The sequence below is a fragment of the Neofelis nebulosa genome, chromosome 9 (genome assembly GCF_028018385.1).
Source record: "Neofelis nebulosa isolate mNeoNeb1 chromosome 9, mNeoNeb1.pri, whole genome shotgun sequence".
Classification (NCBI taxonomy): domain Eukaryota; kingdom Metazoa; phylum Chordata; class Mammalia; order Carnivora; family Felidae; genus Neofelis; species Neofelis nebulosa.
Window position 1 is genome coordinate 111,643,399 of NC_080790.1, and position 22,508 is coordinate 111,665,906.

General features: G+C 40.9%; 1 protein-coding gene across 2 annotated transcripts in view; it reads left to right on the forward strand.

Moving 5' to 3' along the window:
* Positions 1-1,893: 1,893 nt before the first annotated feature.
* Positions 1,894-22,508, forward strand: part of DNAAF9 (dynein axonemal assembly factor 9) — a 132,602-nt gene continuing 111,987 nt past the window's right edge. Inside the window, exons 1-2 of one of the 2 annotated variants that reach the window (XM_058685045.1) lie at positions 1,894-2,318; positions 20,031-20,110. In XM_058685045.1, coding sequence (XP_058541028.1) covers positions 2,236-2,318; positions 20,031-20,110 — 163 coding nt within the window. In that variant the 5' untranslated portion in view covers positions 1,894-2,235. The remainder of the gene's footprint in view (positions 2,319-20,030; positions 20,111-22,508) is intronic. The other variant, XM_058685046.1, reaches the window with a different exon arrangement.

Consider the following 22,508-nt stretch of genomic DNA (forward strand, 5'->3'; position numbering starts at 1 on the left):
ATATGTCTCACTAGAACTTGTACACTAATGTTTTCATACCAGCATTAGCTAAAAAACATAGTAAAAATGTGGAAATAACGTCAATGTACATCAACTGATAAGTGGATAAGACGTGATTTATCCATGCAATGGAATATTATAACCATAAATGTGAAGTTTTAATACATGCTACAACATAGATGAATCTTGAAAACATTATGCTAAATGAAATGTCAGTCATGAAGGACCACATAGTTATAATTCCATTTGTAGGAAATGTTGAGAATGGACAAATCCATAGAGAGAGAGAAAGATTCATGATTGCCTAAGGCTGGGACCATTGGAGAGAAATGGGGGAATGGCTGCTTTAAGGTGTAGGTTTTCTTGTTGGGGCGATGAAAATGTTCTAAGCTTGGTTGTGTGTGTTCTAAGCTTGGTGACTGTACAAATTTGTGAACACACCCATAGAACTGCAAAAAAAAAAAAAAAGTAAAGAAAATAGCAACCATCGCAAGAACTGAAAAGGTTGTATTTGATAAATCCCATGGCTGTGTCCTTGAATTTGTCACAAGTCCCAACTCCTATCACTAATGGTAGCTGGGAGTTGAATCTTGAAAGGATTGTGAACTTCAGATTAAAAAAAAAAAATTGAACTCAGTATCTGATGCAGAAAAAGATGAACTTCTCTGCCTGCAAAGGAGAGCTGTACTTGTAAAGCACAGCCTCCCTGAACAAAGCCAGAGGTGATCTTATATGTTTTGGGAAGCCCCACGTTCAGGGATTGGAGGTATTTCAGAAGCAGAAGCATCCAGCTCCCTATGAACTGACTTCCAGCAGTGTTAGTGTGGTCTCTAAGGCAGCTGAAGACCCGGCTAACTTCTGAAGCTTGGTCACCCCAGCGAGACACTTGCTGATTGGCTTATGTCTTGAAGCGTGGAGCTGCCAATGATTGGCTGACTTTCAGAAACTAGGGGCTGTCATTGATTTACTAACTTTCAGATGCATAGTTACCGGAGTGAAGCTATTGTTGACTGGCTGATTTTCTGAAGCATAGCCACTGGAGTGAAGCAGTCACTGATTGGCTGATTTTCAGAGCTTGTGTTTTGATGTGAAATTATCTCTAAATAATGGTAGTTACTTGTTCACGACTCGAAATTTGAGCCAAGAGAAGTCATTTTTTGAATAGGAATACGTACTTTTAATTTCTAGTCCTTTCTTTTGGTCTTCCCTCAGCTAAACCTGCTGGAAGATCTATAGGTATTATCCAGATCTTTTTATTTGCAGAGTTAGGATATTTCAACTAGAGTTACCGTTTAAGCGATTTAAGCTCCAATTACCTTGGCGGAAAAATTGTTCTAATATTTTTGTAATTGCAGAAAGATGGATACGGGGCACGTAAGGCATCCTGACAAGTCAATACGGGACGCAAAACAAAATCGAAATATGTCCTGCATAAGTGAAACTCCTGATAACCCTAACAATTAAGTATTTCCCCCATTTTACACACGAAAAGACTGAGTCTCGGTGCATTAGGTTTCTCGTAAGGACAGGTCGAGCCAGGATCTGAACAGTAAAGGGCAGGGATCCTCTGAGAACCTATGAGCCCCTGACGCCCATGCCCTGCGCACGAGTGTGAGCACACTGCTAACCTGAGGTCGGCTAGGAATCGGCAGGATGTTTGAAGGGAGGGTGCGCAATTGATTAGCAGCGGGGAAGGAAAGAGCAGCGAGGCACCGGCCTGGGACATCTTGAGGACCAGGAGGAGAACCCGGGCAGTGCCTTAGGTTCTCGCGGCGCCCCGGGACCTGGCTGCTGCGGCGGAAGGCTTCGCTGGAGGCCGAAGCCGGCAGAGTGGGGCGGGACGCGGTAAGGCCCCGCCCCCGGGCGCGTCCGTGTGCGTGGCTGGGGGCGCAGCAGAGTCCCACTCCATGATGCGGGATCTGAGGACAGGGCAGAGCCCTGGCGTGGAAGCCCTCACCGTAAGGACCGGCATTCCCAACGTCCCGCCGGGCCGCCTCGCAGCTTAAGGAGGGCGCGGCCCTGCGGCGGTGCCCCCACCCTCATCTCAGCGGGTGCCGACGCCCCCATCCACGCTCTGTGCGCGCCTCCGGCCCCGCCCCCGCCTCGACGTGCCCCCCGCGCGCCGCGCCCCCCGCCCACCCGACACGCCCAGCCGCCCCGCCCGGCAGCCGCGGGCCTGGAGCTGCCCCGCGGGCCTGAGCGACCCTCGCAGCCGCAGCGTCCTCCTCCGCCGCCATGGACGTGTATCCCCCGCACCGGCTGGGGCTGCTCCGCGGGCGGTTCCCCGGCGGCCCCGGCCGCGGGTCGCCCTCCGTCAGGTACGCGGGCCGATGCCGCAGAGGGGAGGCCGGGCTGGGGGTTGCGGACTGTTGGGGTCTGGCGACGCCTCCCGCCGTAGGGCGTGGTCCGACATGGCTTCCTTGCAGATGGTTTTCCCTAAACGGCTGCCAGAGAAACGTTTCCCCAGGAACGGCGCCGTGTGTAGCGGCTCCCACAATGGCTCCCCTGTAGACAACTCCACAGCGTCTCCTCTATAGAGACCCTCTACTATGACATCTCCGCCTCCGTAGGTTTCTCCCAGAAAAGATTTCCCTGTGGAGAACCTCCGCAGTGGGTTCTCTATGCGTAACTCATTTGCCTTCCCCTTGGAATATTTCCCCCAGAAAAGGTTGTCTGTGGAGACCCCCCCCCCCCACAGTATTCCCCTGGATATAACCCCCAATTCGGTTTCCCCAGAAACGGCTTCCGTATAAATCTCTCCTACAGTAGGTCTTCTCTAGAGCCTTTCCCTTGACAGCCGCGTCCCTAAAGAGTGCCCCCCTCCCGCCCCCTGCATATACACACGCTGACAGCATCTTCGTTATTGCGCATTCCCCCACCTCCCCATGCCCCAGCCTGCATCGCGACGCTCCCTCATTCCACAATAGGGAGCTCAGGTTGGGGGAAGGTGGAGGTCATTAGGCTCGCAGGAGAGAAAACTAACCGGACAAATAGGAAAAAGAGGCCAGAACTCCCGAAATTAGCGGACCCCAACCCCTGAGGAGTTGGCAGACCCCAAGCCCCTGAGGTTAGAGACCGAGCCTCTGGGTGCTTCGGTATGGGGATATTGGAGAGGGTCCCCGCCCCCTTTCGTTAAAGGAAGACCCATTTCCGATTTCTGCTCCCAGTGCCTTTGGGGCTGACCTTGATAGCCTGGGCATTGTTTGCGGTGGAGCTGTTATGGGGCCGCCCGCAGAGTATGGAGATTGGAATGAAGGAGCATTTGCGGCCGAGATCGTTGAGAGGGAAGAAAGGAGAGAGAGCGAAATGGGCTTTGGGACTGCTAAACTGTCATTAAATCAGAAGAGTGATTTTTTGTTTTCCTTTTTCTGTATTTTAGCAGTTTAGCAAAGAAAATATGTTCCCTTGAAAGGAAGCTGTTAACTTATATGTTAAAATGGCTTTTCTTGTATTCTTGTTACGGTACTTAAAGCATTGTATTTTTAACTTTTTGCTCGCCAATCTGTTTTGTTTTTGTTTTGTTTTAACAAGAACAAATTCACGGAGAGCAAGAACTAAATCTTAGAATCCTGTATCTCTCTTACTTCCTGGCATTCCTTCCCCTCACCCCAGCAACTAATGCACATTTGTTGAGTGAATAAAGAATGGAGGAGGTAGGGCTAGATACCCATTTGCATTTGGGAGTCCTAATTTGCTTCAAATTTGGCAGGTGACATTGTTGGAACTCCTGCTCTGCCCTTCAGTGGAATTCCTTGTGTTCCAAGTGTTTAGCTGCTTATGGTAACCATCTCCAATCTGTCCTAACATTTCTGGCAGCCACTTTCACTGTTAGAAAATATTTGAACTCTGTACAGAATAGAAACTGTGGAGGATACTTTTTTTTTTTAAGTAGGCTCCATTCCGAACAGTGGGCTTGAACTCGTGACCCTGAGATCAAGAGTTGCATGCTCTACCTGCTAAACTAGGTAGACACTCCTGCACAGAATACTTTAGAATTTAAAGCAGCCATCCATTAAATCTAAGCTCTGTGTAGAAGTGGGGTTGATCCTAGATCATCTTCAGCTTAGGAATCTTGAGTCTTTGAAACTTTTAGGAGAAAAAAGCTTCTCAGTGAGGCGCCCCTGGGTGGCTCAGTCGGTTGATCTACCGACTTCGGCTCAGGTCATGATCTCACGGTCCGTGAGTTCAAGCCCCGAGTCGGGCTCTGTGCTGACAGCTCAGAGCCTGGAGCCTGTTTCGGATTCTGTGTCTCCCTCCCTCTCTCTCTGACCCTCCCCTGTTCATGCTCTGTCTCTCTCTGTCTCAAAAATAAATAAACGTTAAAAAAAAAAAAAAGCTTCTCAGTGAAATCCATCTCTAACTGCTGCCTTTCTTGTTTCTAGGAGCATGACAGTGCACAGCATTTTTTTAAAATTAGTATTTGTATGTTAGATTAATGTTGTTCATCATAAACTCTGAATCTTAAGTGGTTTGAGTGAAACTTGTTAGTCCTCAGACAAAGGATAGTGCAAGGAACCGCAAGGCCTGGCTGTTCTATATACCTTTGGTAAAAGAAATTTAGTCAAGGTTCCTCTCCTTTATCCTACCTCCACAGAACTGAACATGCTTTTCTTACTCATTTAAGCCTTTACCTGACTTTGGGCATCGAATGGCAGGTATGGGCTTAGCACTTTCCTGTCACCCATATTTGGCTGCTTTGCTGCACTCTGACTCCTGACTGATGAGAGAGGCAGGCCTAACTGGTGAAGTCACATTCCTAAAGACCCATAGATAGTACTTTGCAAGTGTGTGGTTCTCTACTAGCAATGGAGTTCATTTTCACAGATGGAGAATAGAGATCAGGAGTTAAAATGATACTTAGAACTAGAAGCTTCTTTATCAGGATATGGTAGTCATCATTGTTGCCCATCAACTATTTTTGGCTTCCACCTCCTGGGCATGTGCTGCAATTATACTTGCTTGCCCCCTTGAAGTTGGGTATGGCCTTATGAGTTGTCTTTGATGAGTGAAGTGTGCTCAGAAATGGTAAAAGCTTCTGGTGTGTAATTTGCCACTATCTCTCCCTCTCTTATGGTGACTGTTAGTGCTTCAGCTGGTGGCTTGTCCATTAGTCTGGTACCCCAGAGCAAACCTCCAGGTAACCTATGTTTGACATGTAGAGCAAGTAGTAAACCTTCATTGTTTAAAGCCACTGAGATTTTGGAGTTGTTACCAAGTAACTATCTTGACTTGTACTAAGGAACCAGTGGAAATAGCTGAAATATGCTTCCCTCTTTCAAAAATCTTTTTCTGCAGAGGGACCTGATCCTGCTCAGGACTTGTTTATTGGTTTAAATTTTACTGGTCTTTATACACATATCACCTGTGCTAGGTGTTGTGGATTCAGACAAGGCAGGCCCTGCCCTCAAAGAGCTCCTTTATAAGTGGAAAGAGAAATAGCAAAAATCATAATAAAGAGCGTTGAGAAGAAAAAGGGCTGAAGGAACACTAATGTTGGAAGGCATAGTCAGTTTTGAGCTCAACTGTTGGAAGGATGAGGTTGCCATTACCTATACTGGAAACACTGGAATTAGAGCAGGTTTGTAGAGAAAATAGAGTTCAGTTTTGGCTTTATTCATTTTGAGTTGCCTAATAGATATCCAGATGGAGATATTAGATCTGGAGTTGAGGAGAAAGACTGGGACTGGAACTACCATGCTGATGACTCCCACATTTTTATTTTATCTATGAGACTGGGTAGAGATCCAGGGAGTAAATGTAGATAGAGAAGAAGACCAGCATCCAAGCCCTGGGATATTCCATATAGGAAAGACAGTGTAGAAATGGTTTCCAGTTTGGAAACCATAATGGACAGTGGCTTCCTACTTTTGAGATAGGAAAAAAATACAGGACAATCATGGAAAGTCAAATGATGGATACTGTTGATGAGCTGGTGAGACTAAGAATGGACCATTAGATTTGTTAACATGGAGGTCATCTGTGACCTTGACAAGAACAGGTTTGGTGCAGTGGGTTTAAGAAAAAATGGGACAAGAATTGAAGACAGTGAATATAGATAGCCATAATGATGTTGTTTCAAGGATTGAAGAGCAGAGCCCTATGGGTATGGCTATGACAGACAGCAAAATAATAGGGTGTGGCTATAAGAGAGAGCAGAGTAATAGGGCTGTGGTTGGAAGAGTGGAAGTGTTAGAGTTCTTTTTGGTTTTAGGTGGGCAGACATTATAATCCATCTGAAAATGTTTGAAGTTGATTAGTAATGATGGAGTACAGAGAGGCAAATTGGTGATTAAAGAGAGAGAAGGGAAAATTGCAGGGGTGAAGTCCTTGAGCAGGTGAGAGGGAATAGGGTCTAGGACATAAATGGATACATTGGTCTCAGACTAGATAGGTACATGGACAGTTCATCTTTGGTGAGTGTATGGACCCAAATGCTGGTGGGTTGGTGATCGAGAAGCTAAAAATCTTTAGGGAATGTAGAGAACTGAATGACCCAGAGGTTTGTAGGTATTTATAGCAAGAAGGGATAGTGGAAGAAGGGATAACGGGTAGTTATTGTTGGATGACATGGAGAAATCAGCCAAAATAAAATAAAGCAAAAAGTTTAAGTAATTAATTTTCTCAAAACCAGAAGACATGAGTTTCCAGATTAAAAGGACTCACCAGTAGTCCAGCACAACTAATTTAAAAATATCCATGCCAAGGTAGAACATCATGAAATTTTTGAGCACTATAAAGACAAATCACATAGATAGGGTCGGGAATCATAGTATTGTAGCAAAATTGGAAACTAGAAGCTAATGGAGAAGCAGTGCCTTCTGAAGGAAAATGGATTCCTACCTAGAATTCTGTATCCAGGCATACTCTCAGGCAGATGAAGGATGAAGACATTTCACACATGCAAATTCTCAAAGTTTGACCTTCCATGCACTCTTTATTAAGAAGCTGCTGGCAGGGGGCACCTGGGTGGCTCAGTCAGTTGAGCATCCAAGTCTATTTCAGCTCAGGTCATCATCCCACAGTCATGGGATTGAGCCCCACGTTGAGTTCTGCGCTGAGCGTGGAGCCTATTGGGGATTCTCTCCCCCTCATTCTGCCCCTCTCCACCCTTCATGCACACGTAGGTGCACTGTCTCTCTCTTAAAACAAACAAACAAACAAACAAACAAAACACTGGAAGATGTGCTCTAGCAAAGCAGTCTGATTAAGGGGTTCCTGTGCTGGGGATCCTCTATAAGGGACTCATAGGAAGGGCTTTCTTTGTTACCTCTGGAAATTACCAAAGGGCTGGGACCATTTTTTATTACCATTTCCCACATTGCTTACCCTGGTACTTAGATCAGTGTCTGGCACATAGACAGCATTCACTAACTATGAATTGCTGTTGTAAGCTATTATGAGATATTGCTTGCATGAATTATTTATTGAATGAATAGAGAGTAATTACAGTTGAAGCTGTGGGCTATGTTAAATTTCAGGAGTGTTCAGAGAATGAAGAATCATATGTGAGCTAGATGGTGAGAAGTGGTTCATCATAGTGATGCTGTATACAGTGCACTTTAGTAAAGTCTCACAGAAACAAGTTACTTCTTCAGGTGATATATATTGGCCAGTGGCCAATACACATGGTACTCTTGTAGTTTACAGATCTACAGAAGTAATAATTACTATTGTACACATAATCCTGCCTTAAGGAAACTCAGAATGCAAAGCAAGGCTATGACTGTATATCTGAAAATGCAAAGCTTTACCTCCTATATTTAGATGCTGGCCAGGGAGGCTTGGTGTGGTGTCTATAGAAGCAAAGATGGTTGTCTTATTTCTGGCCCAGAGGTAGAGGTCTGAGTATCTGTCTTTTTACTTGTGTCTAGGATGACTGTGTACTGAGGACTCTTATTTAGTGAATACTGTGGCATTAATAGTGCACAGTATCTTGATAATGTTTCCTAACTCTTGGGCTTTTCTATGTTCTAATTTTTAGAGAAGGGAGTGAATGAGATGCAGATGCCCTCCAGAGTTACACAGCTTAAATTATTGTTGTTTTTGCCCTGAAAGTTTAAAGAAAAAGAACAGAAAAAGCAGAGTCTGCAACTGGGGTGTTTAAAAATTTTATATGTGGGTGTCTCAGTCGGTTAAGCATCCGACTCTTGATTTTGGCTCAGGTCATGTTTTCACGGTTTATGGGATCTAGGCCTGAGTTGGGCTCTGTGCTGGGAATGTGGAGGCTGCTTGGGATTCTGTCTCTCGCTCTGCCCCTCCCCTGCTCATTCATTCTCTCTCTCTCTCTCTCTCTCTCTCTCTGTCTCTCTCTCTCTCTCTTTGTTCCTCCCCACCCCGGAAATAAATACTGGGTGGCTCAGTTGGTTAAGTGTCCAACTTTGGCTTAGGTCATGATCTCATAGTTTGTGAGTTCGAGCCCTGCATTGGGCTCTGTGCTGACAGCTCAGAGCCTGGAGCCTGCTTCGGATTCTGTGTCTCCCTCTCTCTCTGCCCCTCCGCTACTCACACTCTTTTTCTCTTTCTCAAAAATAAACATTAAAAAAAAATTTTTTTTTAAATAAATACTAAAAAAAGTTTTATCTGTGATTTTGAGCCCTGGTTTGAGGAAAAGTCAGCTCACTTGGTATGTTTTTTATTTTCAACTTATTATTTTGAAATGATTTTAGATTTATAGATGAGTTGCAGATATGGTAGAGTGTTCCTATATAGCCCTTATCCAGCTTACTCTGATGTTAACATCTTATGTATAACCATCTTCATTTATCAAAATCCTGGTATAGTGATTTAGTTTACTAAGTAAATTTTGTTTACTTGGCTTTTAGTATTCCAGACTATTTATTTGAGTTTCCCCAGTTTTCCCACTAATGTCTTTTTTCTACTCCAAGATCCAAAGATCCCACATTGCATTTAGATTTGGCATGCATTTAATAGTCAAAGAAGTGAGGGAAAATAATTGTGGATGCTTTCTGAATGAAGACTTGTGAAACTGACTTTACAAAGAGCAGATTGTGTGAGGAAATGCTCAGAGAAAGCCAGAGAAGAGGAAGAAAATGGAAAATAAGATGTTGTTCCACTAGAGTATCATGAGAACAGACTTCCAGATAACACTTTCCATGTGTGGTAGGTAGCATTTTATGAAGTCCTTGAATTTAGTTTGTGGAGTATTTTGTTCACCCTAGTTTATGAAATATGTGTAGACATGAATTGCAAATGGGCACCAGTTTTAACCATTTTAGATAATGTGGCCTATCAGGAACTATGTTTGCTAGCTGGTAAAAGATGCTTAACAACAATGACTTAACTTGGGGGGTTATTTTTTCTTAAAAAAGATGTTTGTCTAAGGAGTTTAGGCTAGTCCTGGTATAAAGTCATCAGGGAGGGAACCAGGCCTCTTCTGTGTATTTTGGTATTCTTAGCAAGTGGATTCCATGGCTTCATGGTCACAAAATCGCTGGAAGAACTCCAGCTATCATGTCTGTCAGGCAAGGGGAAAGAGAAAGGACAGCTCTCCTATTTAAGTTGATTCTTTCTCTTCAGAGAGTTTCCCCAGAAGCTTCCACATGATAGCTTCTGCATGTCTCATTTGTCAGCCCTAGAAGCAGAGGAACTGCACCATTGCTTGCCCCAAATAAAATTGGGGTACTGTGAGTGAAAAAGAAGGGGAGAATGGATATGGATGAGGTGATTGTCTCTCCCTCAGTGAGGTAGCATCCTGGAATGAAAGTTACATTACTTAGGATTACTAACAGCTTTGGTGAGCTGCACCAAAGTGCTGGGAGAAAATGAAGGTCATTTAAATAGTTGATGATGCCAGTGCATTTCTTGTTCATATCTTATGTGTGTATCTCAGTTTATCAGTGTGTAAATCACTTTGAGTTTATATCACTTATAGTCAGTGGTTAATCATGTTTTGACCACGACAGTGGTAATGTTGGCTTTGCTTTTTCCATTGTAAGTTATTGCTCCAGCAAAGATACCAGTAGGAAATGACGTTTCTTGCGTTGCTACACATCCTGTCTTCTTGCCTTTCTTCCAAGTCTCTGGTTTTTTGTTGTTGTTTTATTCTGTGTTTTTTTTAAGTTTATTTATTTATAATGTTTATTTATTGGGAGGGGGGGAAGGGCAGAGAGAGAGGGAGACAGAATCCAAAGCAGCCTCCACGCTCTGAGCTGTCAGCACAGAGCCTGACGTGGGGCTTGAACCCACAAATCATGAGATCATGACCTGAGCCGAAGTCGGACGCTTAACCGACTGAGCCACCCAGGCACCCATAAGTTTATTTTTTTAGTAATCTCTACACCCAACGTGGGGCTCAAACTCAAGACTCCTAGATCAGGAGTCATGTGCTGCACTACTGAGCCAGCCAGGTGCCCCCTCAAGTCTCTAGTTTTGCAAGGGGAGTAAATAATTGCCACTTTAACTCAGAGCCAAGTTTCTTAAACCCTAGAAGTCCTACAGTAGCTTCTTTTGGGGCGCCTGGGTGGCTCAGTCGGTTAAGCATCTGACTTCGGCTCAGGTCATGATTTCCTGGTTCATGGGTTCATGGGTTCAGGCCCGCGTCTGGCTGTGCTGACAGCTAGCTCAGAGTCTGGAGCCTGTCTTCAGATTCTGGGTCTCCCTCTCTCTGTCCCTCCCGTGTGCGCACTCTCGCTCTCTCTCTCTCTCTCTCTCAAAAATAAATAAAACATTAAAAAAAAATGTGAAGAATTAATGAGTTGGAATAAAAGCTGTAAGTATTGAAAAGAGATAAAATTGCTATCTATGATTTACTATTTGGAAAACTATGGTAATAGGTAAAACTATTAGAACTAATAAGAGTTTATCAAATTGTTTGAAAAAGGTAATGGACTCAAGATCACATTCAAAATGGGAACAAAAGCTGTAAAATATCTAGGAGTCAACCTAATAAGGAATGTGTAAAACTTATATAAATAAAAATATAAAACTTGACAGAAGTACGTAAAACAGGAGAGGAATGAATGGAGAGATATATCATGTTCCTGAGTGGGGAGCTCAGTGCTGACCAGATTGTATGATCACAGTATAAATTCTCAGTGGGAATTTTTCTGGAACTTGACAAGCTGATTTTATAATTCATCGTAAAGAGAAAATGTTCAATGAAAGCCATAGACTCTTTGAAACAATGATAGAAGGACGTGCACTATCAGATAAAAATATCAGATAAAAATAATCAGATCAGATAAAAATAATCTATTAACAAAGTTCAAGTAATAACATAAAACTCTGATTATTGTTTTAAATGTACTATTTCTGTGAGAATAGGTAAATAGATCAAATAAAGATTGAAAATATGGATCCAGCTTTATATAATAATTTATCATACACTAAAAGTGTCATTCTAGATCAGAGGATTAAAAGGAATAATATGTAGTCTTGGGACAATCATTTATATTTTGGAGGAAAAATACAGTTATATTCCTGCTTCACAAAAGTAAAAAAGCAAATTTCATAGGAATAAAGAGATAAATGTTTAAAATACACAAATAAAATGGAAAAATTGGCATTTTATTATTTTTTTAAATAATAGTGAGTGGGGAAGACACAAAAGGAAGACATAAAACTCCTAAGCCTAAAAGTAGAGTTAGGCAGATTTAGTTCTGTAAAACTTGACAGCTCCTGTGTGAAAGATACCATAAACAAAGTCTAGAAGTTTAGAGAAAATACTTGCAACATATGACCAAAACACAATTTTTAAAATATGATGGAATATATGAATTATTCAGACCCCCCATGACTAAACAGAAAATAGGTAATGAACAAGAATGGGCATTCACAGGGGTGACTGGGTGGCTCAGCTGGTTGATTGAGCATCTGATTTAGGCTCTGGTCATGATCTCAAGGTTCTTGAGTTCGAGCCCACATTGAGCTCTCTACTGTCAGCACAGAGCCTGCTTTGGATCCTCTTTCGCTCTCTGCCCCTCCCCCACACGTGCACACTCTGTCTCAAAAATAAACCTAAAAAAAAAAAAGTAGGCATTCATAGAAAAAGAAATATAGATGATCAGTAAAACATTTGACAGTCTCTCTAGTGATTAGGGAAAAATGTAAATTATGATAATAACTCTAACCATTGACATTAATTGAAAAGTGATAACACATGGTTTAGAAAGTTGTGGGGACCAGGTATTCTGGTATATGTAGGTGACTCTTTTTAGAAAACAATCTATCAAAATTTTAAGTGCGGATACCTCAACTTGCCAGTGCTACTTTTTAGGTCTCTACCTTGCAGAAACTTTTGTACTTAGGCCAAAGATGGATATAGTTATTCTTTGAAGCATTGTTGCTATTGCAAAAATAACAAATGTCCTGAATGTTCATAGTGGCTAAAAAAAAGAATACAGTACAGCACTTTTAAAAATGCAGTTGAGTTCTATGTACTAACTTGGAAAGATCTTAATGTATAATGTTAAGTGAAAAAAGCATGTTGCAGAGCAGTTACATATCTCATGATTATGATTTCATGTAAAAACAGTCCACCTCCGAAAAAAGCCTCACCCAAACCATGTTACTGAGAGATTCACACCAAATTGTTCACAGCAGTTTTCTTTTTTTTTTTTTAATTTTTTTTTCAACATTTTTTATTTATTTTTGGGACAGAGAGAGACAGAGCATGAACGGGGGAGGGGCAGAGAGAGAGGGAGACACAGAATCGGAAACAGGCTCCAGGCTCCGAGCCATCAGCCCAGAGCCCGACGCGGGGCTCGAACTCACGGACCGCGAGATCGTGACCTGGCTGAAGTCGGACGCTTAACCGACTGCGCCACCCAGGCGCCCCACAGCAGTTTTCTTTTAAGGTGAATCAGATTGGTGTGAGGATTCACTTTGTAAAACAATCCAAACACAAAGCATATAGAATATAAGGACAGTATATTCATTAATTAATTTTGAAAATAAAAAAGTTAACATAACTTATGGAGAAAAAATGGGCAAAAACAAAATTTTCAGGTTTTTTTTCCTTCACTTCCAGGGACTCAGGATAATGAAATATAAACAGGAAAATATACCTGGCCATGTATATGGTAACTTGTAAAAGCAGTGACCAGTGAATTAACTGTTACATATAAACTGAAGATGGGAAAAATAGATGACTTTAGAATTCAGAGTTACTGTTTTGTGGCAAACTTTATTGTCAGGAAATCACTGAGGGGTAGCAGAAAGGAAAAGTTCAGACTTAGGGTATCTGATGGTGGCTCACGTTCTGGGGTTGCTAATCTTTACTCAGCCTTGTGATTTTGGGTAAACTGCTTCTGTTTGGGTCTTGGCTTCTTCACTTTGTCAACTATCATGTCTAGATTTTGAGTCTGAATGCAAGGAAAGTTAGAAATAAAGTATAGCATACAAGTGGCATATTTGACATAAACCTCATTATGTTTTTGACATAACCTTTGACATAACACATTTGACATAAACCTCAGCATCTGCTGAGACTACAAGTATTCTAAAAGAGGAACTTTTTAAGTAGTGGTGACCACAGGCCATCTACCCAGGATGTGCCAGCTGTGCTCGGGTAGACCTAAAAGCTAGAGGGCAGTGCTCTTGCTGGACTTGGTATATGTTTGAAAGTTTCTATTAAAAAAAAAAAACTGGTGGATATACAGCAAGGTCAGTGGTGAATTCTGGGGGTGAGGAACAATGACAATTTTAGTTACTTTTGTAATATTCCATTTTTTTTTCATCAAAAAAAGGATAATACATATTTTACATGTGGTACTAAGGTAGATAAAAGCAAGTATGCCAAAATGTTAATAATAGAGACTAACTCTGGGTGCTGCAGATACGGGTGATTGTGGTTTTCTCTATACTTAACTGGGGTTTTTTTTAATAGGTAAGTATTTCAGTAAGTGACAAGTTTAATGGTTTAGTGACAAATAATAGGCTATGTTCTGGTTAAAAATTAAATTTGGGAAGCAGGAAAATGTATAGAGGAAAGAACAATTTAGTTTTACTCATTTGACAAGAAAAGAGATACTGTCTTACTCTGGGAAAAGGAAGGTCTTTCTACATTTTATATGCTTCCACTTTATTTGGCCAAGCTACTTGTGGAAAAGAAATGCTTTTTGCTCCTGTTCTCAGTATTGTCTTGGCTTTCCACAGCAGTAGTTGGGGGAGCTGTTTGTTTCCTGGTCACATGACCTATTCATGCTTTTTGTCACTGGCCCGTTGTTAGTTTGAAAATCAAAGAGCTCTTGGTACCCTTGGCAGTCAGTCGACTGCTGTTCATTTGGGTTAGGAAATGGGCCAAAGGACCAACTTGATGAAATTGGTGTAGAGAATGATTGCAAGATTGGTCTTGTATTAAATATGAAAACGTGGGGGAGAGGCAGGTAATTTCCCAAGGAAAGAAGCTTTCTTAACTTTAATCTTGATTATCTTGCAGTTTCTGTTGTGCTTCTTCTAAAAACCCTAAAGTTACCCCGTGTGACCCTCTTACCTCCATCCCCAGATTTTTATTAAGAAAATGTTCAAATGACACAGTAAAGGTAAAAGAGTAGTAGTACAGTGAATACTTGATATACCCACCACTTTGAGTCAATAATTTTTAACATTTTGCCATGTATGTTATCTTTATTTTTCTTTTCTTTTCCTCATTCTTGTTTTCTGTTAAACCCTTTTCAAGTGAGTTATAGACATCATGATACTTCTAAGTACTTCCTCATGTATCTGCTTTAAAAAAAAAGGGGGGGCACATTCTAGGTATAACCACAATAACATCTCACCTAAGAAAATTAATAGTAATTCCTTACTACCATCAAATTTTCTCAGATGTCTCATGGCTCTTTCTCTGTTTTTGTTTTTGTTTTTGTTTTTAATGAAATTAAGGTTTTTACATTAGATTATTATTATTTAATCTCTCACATTAGAAGCATTCTCCCTCTCTGTTCTCTTTGTTTTACATGACATTGACTTTTTTTTAACTTAAATTAAAAAAAAAATTTTTTTAATGTTTCTATTTATTTTTGAGAGAGAGAGAGAGAGAGAGACAGACAGTGAGTGGGGGAGGGGCAGAGAGAGAGAGACAGACAGACAGACACAGAACCCGAAGCAGGCTCTAGGCTCTGAGCTGTCAGCACAGAGCCCAACGTGGGGCTTGAACTTGAGAGCTGTGAGATCATGACCTGAGCTGAAGTCAGTCACTTAACTGACTGAGCCACCCAGGCACCCCCAATTTTTTTAATTGTGGTAAAATAACTATAACAAAATTTACCATCTTAACCATCTTTAAATGTACAATTTAGCAACATTAAGTCATTCATATTGTTGTGCTATAATCCCACTATTCACCCACAGAATTGTTTTCATCTTATAAAGCTCTGTTAAACAGTAACCCCACCTCTTTCCCCCAGCTCAACACTACCACTCTACTTTATGTCTCTATAAATTTGAATATAGTAAGTATATCTCATAAATGGAATCATGTGATATTTGTCTTTTTATGAATGGCTTATTTTTCATTAATATAATGTCCTCAAGGTTCATCCATGTTTTTAGCAAGTCTCAGAATTTCCTTCCTTTTAAGATTGAATAATATTCCACTGTATGTATATAGCAGAGTTTGTTTATTCATCTGTTGATAGATATTTGTTTCTACCTGTCGACTGTAGTAAATAATGTGGCTCTGAACATGGGTATACAAATATTTCTTCAAATCCTTGTTTTCATTTTTTTTTTTCTATATATTCCCAGAAGTGAAATTGCTGGATTACAGGGTAATTCTGTTTTTCATTTTTCCCTCCCCCTGCCCCTCAATTTTTAATTTTTGAGGAATTGCCATATCATTTTCCATGGCGGCTACACTGTTTTAGGTTCCCACCAACAATGCCCAAAGGTTCCAGTTTCCCCACCATCCTTGCTTGTTGTTTTCTTTTTAATAGTAACTATCCTAATTTGTGTGGGAATAGTATCTCTTTGTGGTTTTGATCTGCATTTCCTTTATGATTAGTGATGTTGAGCTTCTTTTCATGTGCTTATTGGCCATTTGTGTATCTTCTTTGGAGAAATGTATATTCAAGTCTTTTGCCCATTTTGAATGTTTTTGTTGTTTTTTTTTTTTTTTTGCATGTGTATGGTTGAATTGTAGGAGTGCTTTATATGTAAGAGGCTAATATCTGGAATTATATATATAGCTTAACAATATGAAGTCTTCCAGTGTATGAGCATGGATGTATTTCCGTTATTGGTGTCTTCTTTAATTTCCTTCAGAATTATATATTCTGGATATTAACCTTTTATCAGATACGTGATTTGCAAATATCTCCTCCCATTCTGCTGGCTGCCTTTTCACTGTGTTGATTGTATCCTTTGATGAACATAGTTTTTAATTTTGATAAAATCTAATTTACATATTTTTTATTTTGTTGTATGTACTTCTGGTGTCATAGCAATAAATTGTTGCCAAATCTAGTTTCATGAGGTTTTTCCCATATGTTTTCTTCTAAAAGCTTTATAGTTTCAGGTTAACATTTAGGTCTTTTTTTCTGTTTTGAGTTAAATTTTATTTATGATGTAAGGTAATGGTCCAGATTCATTCTTTTGCATGTGGATATACAGTGTCTCCAAAGCCATTTATTGAAAAAATTGTCCTTTCTCAGTGCATGGTCTTAGTACCCTTGTGAAAAATCATTTGACCATGAGGATATTATAGTGAGTGAAATAAGCCAGTCACAAAAGGAGTTTATTTCTGAGTTCTCTGTTCTATTCCATTGTCAATATGTCTATCTTGATGCCAGTACCACACTGTTTTGATTACCATAGCTTTGTAGTTACTTTTGTAATTGGGAATTGTGTCTTTCAGCTTTGTCCATTTCTTTTTTTTTTTTTTTTTTAATTTTTTTTCAACGTTTTTTATTTATTTTTGGGACAGAGAGAGACAGAGCATGAATGGGGGAGGGGCAGAGAGAGAGGGAGACACAGAATCGGAAACAGGCTCCAGGCTCCGAGCCATCAGCCCAGAGCCTGACGCGGGGCTCGAACTCACAGACCGCGAGATCGTGACCTGGCTGAAGTCGGACGCTTAACCGACTGCGCCACCCAGGCGCCCCAAGCTTTGTCCATTTCAATATGCTTTTGACTATTCTGGGTCCCTTGAATTTTAGGATAGATTTTTCCATTTCTACAAAAAGCATCATTAGGGTTTTGATAGGGCTTATGCTGAATCTGTAGATCACTTTCTGTAGTATTGACAGTGTAACAATAAGAAGTCTTCCAGTGCATGAACATGGATGTGTTTCCATTATTGGTATCTTCTTTAATTTCCTTCAGAAATGTATGGATGATCCAGTTTCTCTGAATCCTTCCCAGCGTTTTCCTATTATCACTGTTTGTTATTTTAGCTTTTCTAGTAGATACATAGTAATATCTCATTGTGGTTTTAATTTGCATTTCCCTGATAGATAATGATGTAGAACATGTTTTCAGGTGTTTATCTGCCATCTCTATATCCTCTTTGAGGAAATGTTTCTTCATACCTTTTGCCCATTTTCTAATTGGATTTTAATTTTTTTTACTGTTGGAGTATTCTTTATGTATTCTACTTTGTCAGATATGCGATATGCAAATATATTCTGCCAATCTATACTTTGTCTTATTCTCTCAACAGGGTCTTTCACAAAGCAAAAGTTTACAATTTTGATGAAGTCAAATTTATTGATTTTTTTTTCTTTCATGCATTATACTTTTGGTATCAACTCTAAGAATTTCATCAGATTTTAAGTTCTGAATATTTTCTTCTGTTACCTTCTAAATATTTTATAATTTCACATGTAAAATTTTAAATCTGTGATTTATCTTGAGTTAATTTTTGTCTAAGGTACAAAATTTAGGTTGAGGTTCATGTTTTTGTCTGTGGATATCCATTTGCTTTAACACCATTTATTGAAAAGACTATCCTTCTTCCATTGAATTGCTTTTGAACCTTTATCAAATAAAGTTAACTGGCTCTGTTGTGTAGGGCAATTTCTGGCAACTCTGTTCTGTTCCATTGATCCTGTCTCTCTCTTAGTCAGTACCACTCAGTCTTGATTACTTTAGCTATGTAGTAACTCTTAATATCAGAGTGATTCCTCTCCCTATTTTTTCTTCTTCAAAATTTTTTTAGCTATTCTAGATCCTTTGCCTCTCTGTGTAAGTTTTGGATTGATCTTGTCTGTATCTACAGAAAAGCTTGCTAGGATTTTGAAGGAATTGTGTTAAACCTATACATTAATTTAGAGAGAATTGACATTTATACTATCTTGAGTCTTCCAATCCACGAACACAGTGTCTCTCCATTTACTTAGATCCTCTTTGGTTTCCTTTATTACTGTTTTGTAGTTTTTAACATGTAAATCCTATACATGTTTTGTTAAATTTATATTTTGGTCACATTGTATTTTTAATTTTGGTTTCCACGTCTTTGTTGCTTCAATGCAGAAATAGAGTTCATTCGGGCTTTTATTGTAAACTAGTGCAGAAAATGATTTTTCTGCATCATTGTGTGATTTTTTTCTTCTTTAGCCTGTTAATATGATTGACTGATTTATCAATAATGAACCAGCCTTGTATCCCTAGGATAAACCCCTCTTGGTCATGGTGTATAATTCTTTTTATATGTTGTTGAATTCTAATTACAAATCATTTATTAAAGGTTTTTACAGCTATATTCATGATGATATTGGTCTGTAGCTCTCTTTTTTGGCAGTACTGTCTCTGGTTTTGATGTTAGGTGGTATATGTGAACATCTTGATAGAAGACAGTGATAATGACCGCTAAGTCATGGAATGGATGAGTTGAGGAGTGTAAGCATCAGAAAGAATCCAGAGGGCGGGGGAAAGCATTCAGGGAAGAGAAGTAGTGTTGTTTGGCTGAATACGGTTGCTTGGGTGAGTATAGGACATGCAGTGGAGCAGATTCAGCAACGAGTGGGAATGAAATTTAATTGTCCTAGATGGAACGCTTAGTGTTGGTTTGTGGAGGATCTTAGTTAATAATGTGGTAAGGCTGGGAATATGCTGACTGTAGGGAAAAATTTAATGGGAGTGTTAGGGAATGAATAGTAGAGGCACATCCTGAACCTGGGGGTGACAGGGAGAGACCTAGTGGAAGGATCAGTTTGATCCTTGATCATGTGATCAGTCTTGAACAGAATCAGTCTTGAGCACCTTTTTCTGGGAATACTAGGAAGGAGGAGAGGTTGGTATGGAGAGCATGGAGTCCTTAGAAGTGTTATTAATGTCTGGGAGTGCCTCTCCTTATACTTTGGGAGGAGGGGGTATCCCTAAGTCCACGGGAATAGACTTGCACAGAAATGGGAACAAGTACCCTTTGCTAACATTCTCTTTGGGGGTCGTTGTGATGGTGAATCAGAGCTTCATTTAGGTCCTTAAACCAATTTTTTGGTTTTTTGTTTTTTTTTTTAAATTTTTTTTCAACGTTTTTTATTTATTTTTGGGACAGAGAGAGACAGAGCATGAACGGGGGAGGGGCAGAGAGAGAGGGAGACACAGAATCGGAAACAGGCTCCAGGCTCCGAGCCATCGGCCCAGAGCCTGACGCGGGGCTCGAACTCACGGACCGCGAGATCATGACCTGGCTGAAGTCGGACGCTCAACCGACTGCGCCACCCAGGCGCCCCCAATTTTTTGGTTTTAACCGTTTTTCATTTTTGTTTTTGGCAAACCGATGAGGACCACAGTTAGGGCAGATCAGTGTGGTAACTCTTCTTTGATAATCCTCAAAAATGAGAAGTCATTGGAGGGCCCTCGGTCAGCTGCTGAGTCCCAGTCCAGTGTTGGCTCCATCCTCTGGTGAGCCACAGAGTCATGGACTCTCCAGTTTGTAATCAACAGTTCAGATTTAGGCTTCAGACACATTCTGCATAATCTCTTCCAGAAAACAGAAGAGAAGGGAGTACTTCCCAGGTCATGTCACAGTTCTGATACCAAAACTAGGCAAGGGCCAGTTTCCATCCCTTTCCTTTTCCTCATGCCTTCATGCGCTGGCACTCAGGAGCTTGTTTCTGTTTTTGTTGCAGCTGCAGCCGACTCCGCCAGGTTCAGAGCATCTTGACCCAGAGCAGCAAGTCTCAACCCGATGGGATCCTCTGCATCCTAGGTCAGTGCTTTTAACAAGCTGGGGCAACTGGGCTTCTGTTCAAGGGAGATATTAATAATAGTGTCATTGTGAGATAAGCTTGGGTTAGTGTCCTTCTTCCAGCTCTTGTTCCCTTGAAATCTGTTGCTGTTTTAATGAGGTCAGGTGAGATATCAGTGGGATAAGGACCCACAACCACGAGGCAGGCACTTTGTGCATGTTATCTCATTTCCCCTCACAACCTTAAAAGGGAGCAGTGTAGTCCCCTTTTTTATAGAGGGGGATACTGAGACTCAAGGAGATGGAACAGACTTGCCCAGGACCATAGAGTAGCAGAATTGGACACTTATTTGTTCTTTAAGTTTTTTTTTATTATGAAAATGCATCGTATAATTTAAAAATTAAGACAATCCTCAAATGAAAATGAACTGAGCTTCCCAACCAACCAGATACCCAGTTTCACTCCCCAGAGATAACATTGTCAATTGTATCTTTTTTTAACACAAATGGAAACATTTTGTTTATACTGTAATTAACCTAATTTTTAAATTTTCACTTGACAATGTATTTTGGAGATTTTTCTTTATCAGATTGATCTTCTTTGTCTCATTTTCACTTATATCCATTGAGTCATGGGATTGGAATTGTTAGGTCTGGTGGTTTGTCCATCTACCACTGCAGTTTCTTTCCTAGAAGCAAACTGCCACTAGTTTGTTGTTTGTTTCTCCTCATATATTCTGTGCATAATTTTGTATTTTCACTTAACAGCACTTGCCTTTAGCCTTATGAGAGGTAGTGTGCAGAGTAGTTAAAAACATGCACTCTGGAGCCAGGTAGATTTGGGGTTTGAATCCTGGCTCCACAACTAAGCCCAGACGTTGGCAAGTCTCTATAAAGACACACTTGTGGGGGCGCCTGGGTGGCTTGGTCGGTTAAGCGTCCGACTTCGGCTCAGGTCATGATCTCACGGTCTGGGAGTTCGAGCCCCGCGTCGGGCTCTGTGCTGGCAGCTCAGAGCCTGGAGCCTGTTTCAGATTCTGTTTGTCTCCCTCTCTCTCTGCCCCTCCCCCGTTCATGCTCTGTCTCTCTCTGTCTCAAAAATAAATAAACGTTAAAAAAAAAATTTAAAAAAAGACACACTTGTGGTGGACCTGGAATTCCTGCCAGAGGTTTCAAATGTTTAAACAACATTCATTGGATCCCCTCTCTAGCTGCAGCCCTCAAAAGGGTGGGGGCTGTCTTTGCCATGAATTTACCTATGAATAAAACCACCTGTTTGTTATTGTATTTATGCTCTTATTTCATTTGGCTTCTGTGTCTCTCCCTTTGACATACCATCCCATCAAAGTTTTGTTTGTTTAGCACTTATGTGCTTTCTGGCACTATAAGGTACTCTAGACTTATTTTGTGTATTTCCTCCTCCAGTCCTAGAATCAGCCATTTCTCCAGGGAGCACTGGGGTTCCTTTTATTGGAGAATGGTATTAGAAACCAAGATCTGGGCTTTGGATACACTCTCATTACTAGATGTCACTGCTGCTAAGCCCTGGCAGCTGACAGAGTAACAAGATACATATGTGTACATTAAATGCAAATGTTATGTACCCATATTAAGCTAAACATGAATTCATATTAATGTCTCCAGCCTAACCAATTACCACATAGATTTTTCTAGCTTCCCCCTTTTGTTTACCTGTAAACTCCTACTTCATCAGTGAGAAACTTGGCGTCCATTATCCACCATCAGTTTACTTAATTCTAGTATACATATTCAGCAACATCAGAATTGTTAACCTATAATACCCCATGAGAAACAACATTATCAGCTTAAGCACAGTGCCTATACATAGTTTCATTTGCCTTTAATTTTACATAGTCTTTTTCATGTTAACAGTTTATGCGGCTGGAATCCTTAGAGGTAGACATGCTGAAGCTAGGTCTGCCAGGGGCGCCTGGGTGGCTCCGTCGGTTAAGTGCCGGCTTCGGCTTTGGCTCAGGTCATGATCTCACGGTTTGTGGGTTCAAGTCCCGCATTGGGCTCTGTGCTGACAGCTCAGAGCCTGGAGCCTGCTTCGGATTCTGTGACTCCTTCTCTCTGCCCCTCCCCTCCTCGTGCTCTGTCTCTCTCTGTCTCTCAAAAATAAACATTGAAGCTAGGTCTGCCCAGTCCACTGTTTGATTTTTAACTCTGTAGCCCTTTAAATGTTGGGCCGTAGATAGCAGTCCATTCTGACTTTGATTCTTTTTCACCCCTCCCTTGGCTGAAGTGTTGAATGAGATAAACAGGGAGGGCTGTTCTCTTATAATCTCAACTGAGATGGGAGTTCTCTTACATTAGAAGTCCTCTGCCACAAGCAGTCCTGGGCCCCTCTGGTCTAAGTGACCGCTACTTTCTACCTTTCACTTGTCCCTTGTCCGGA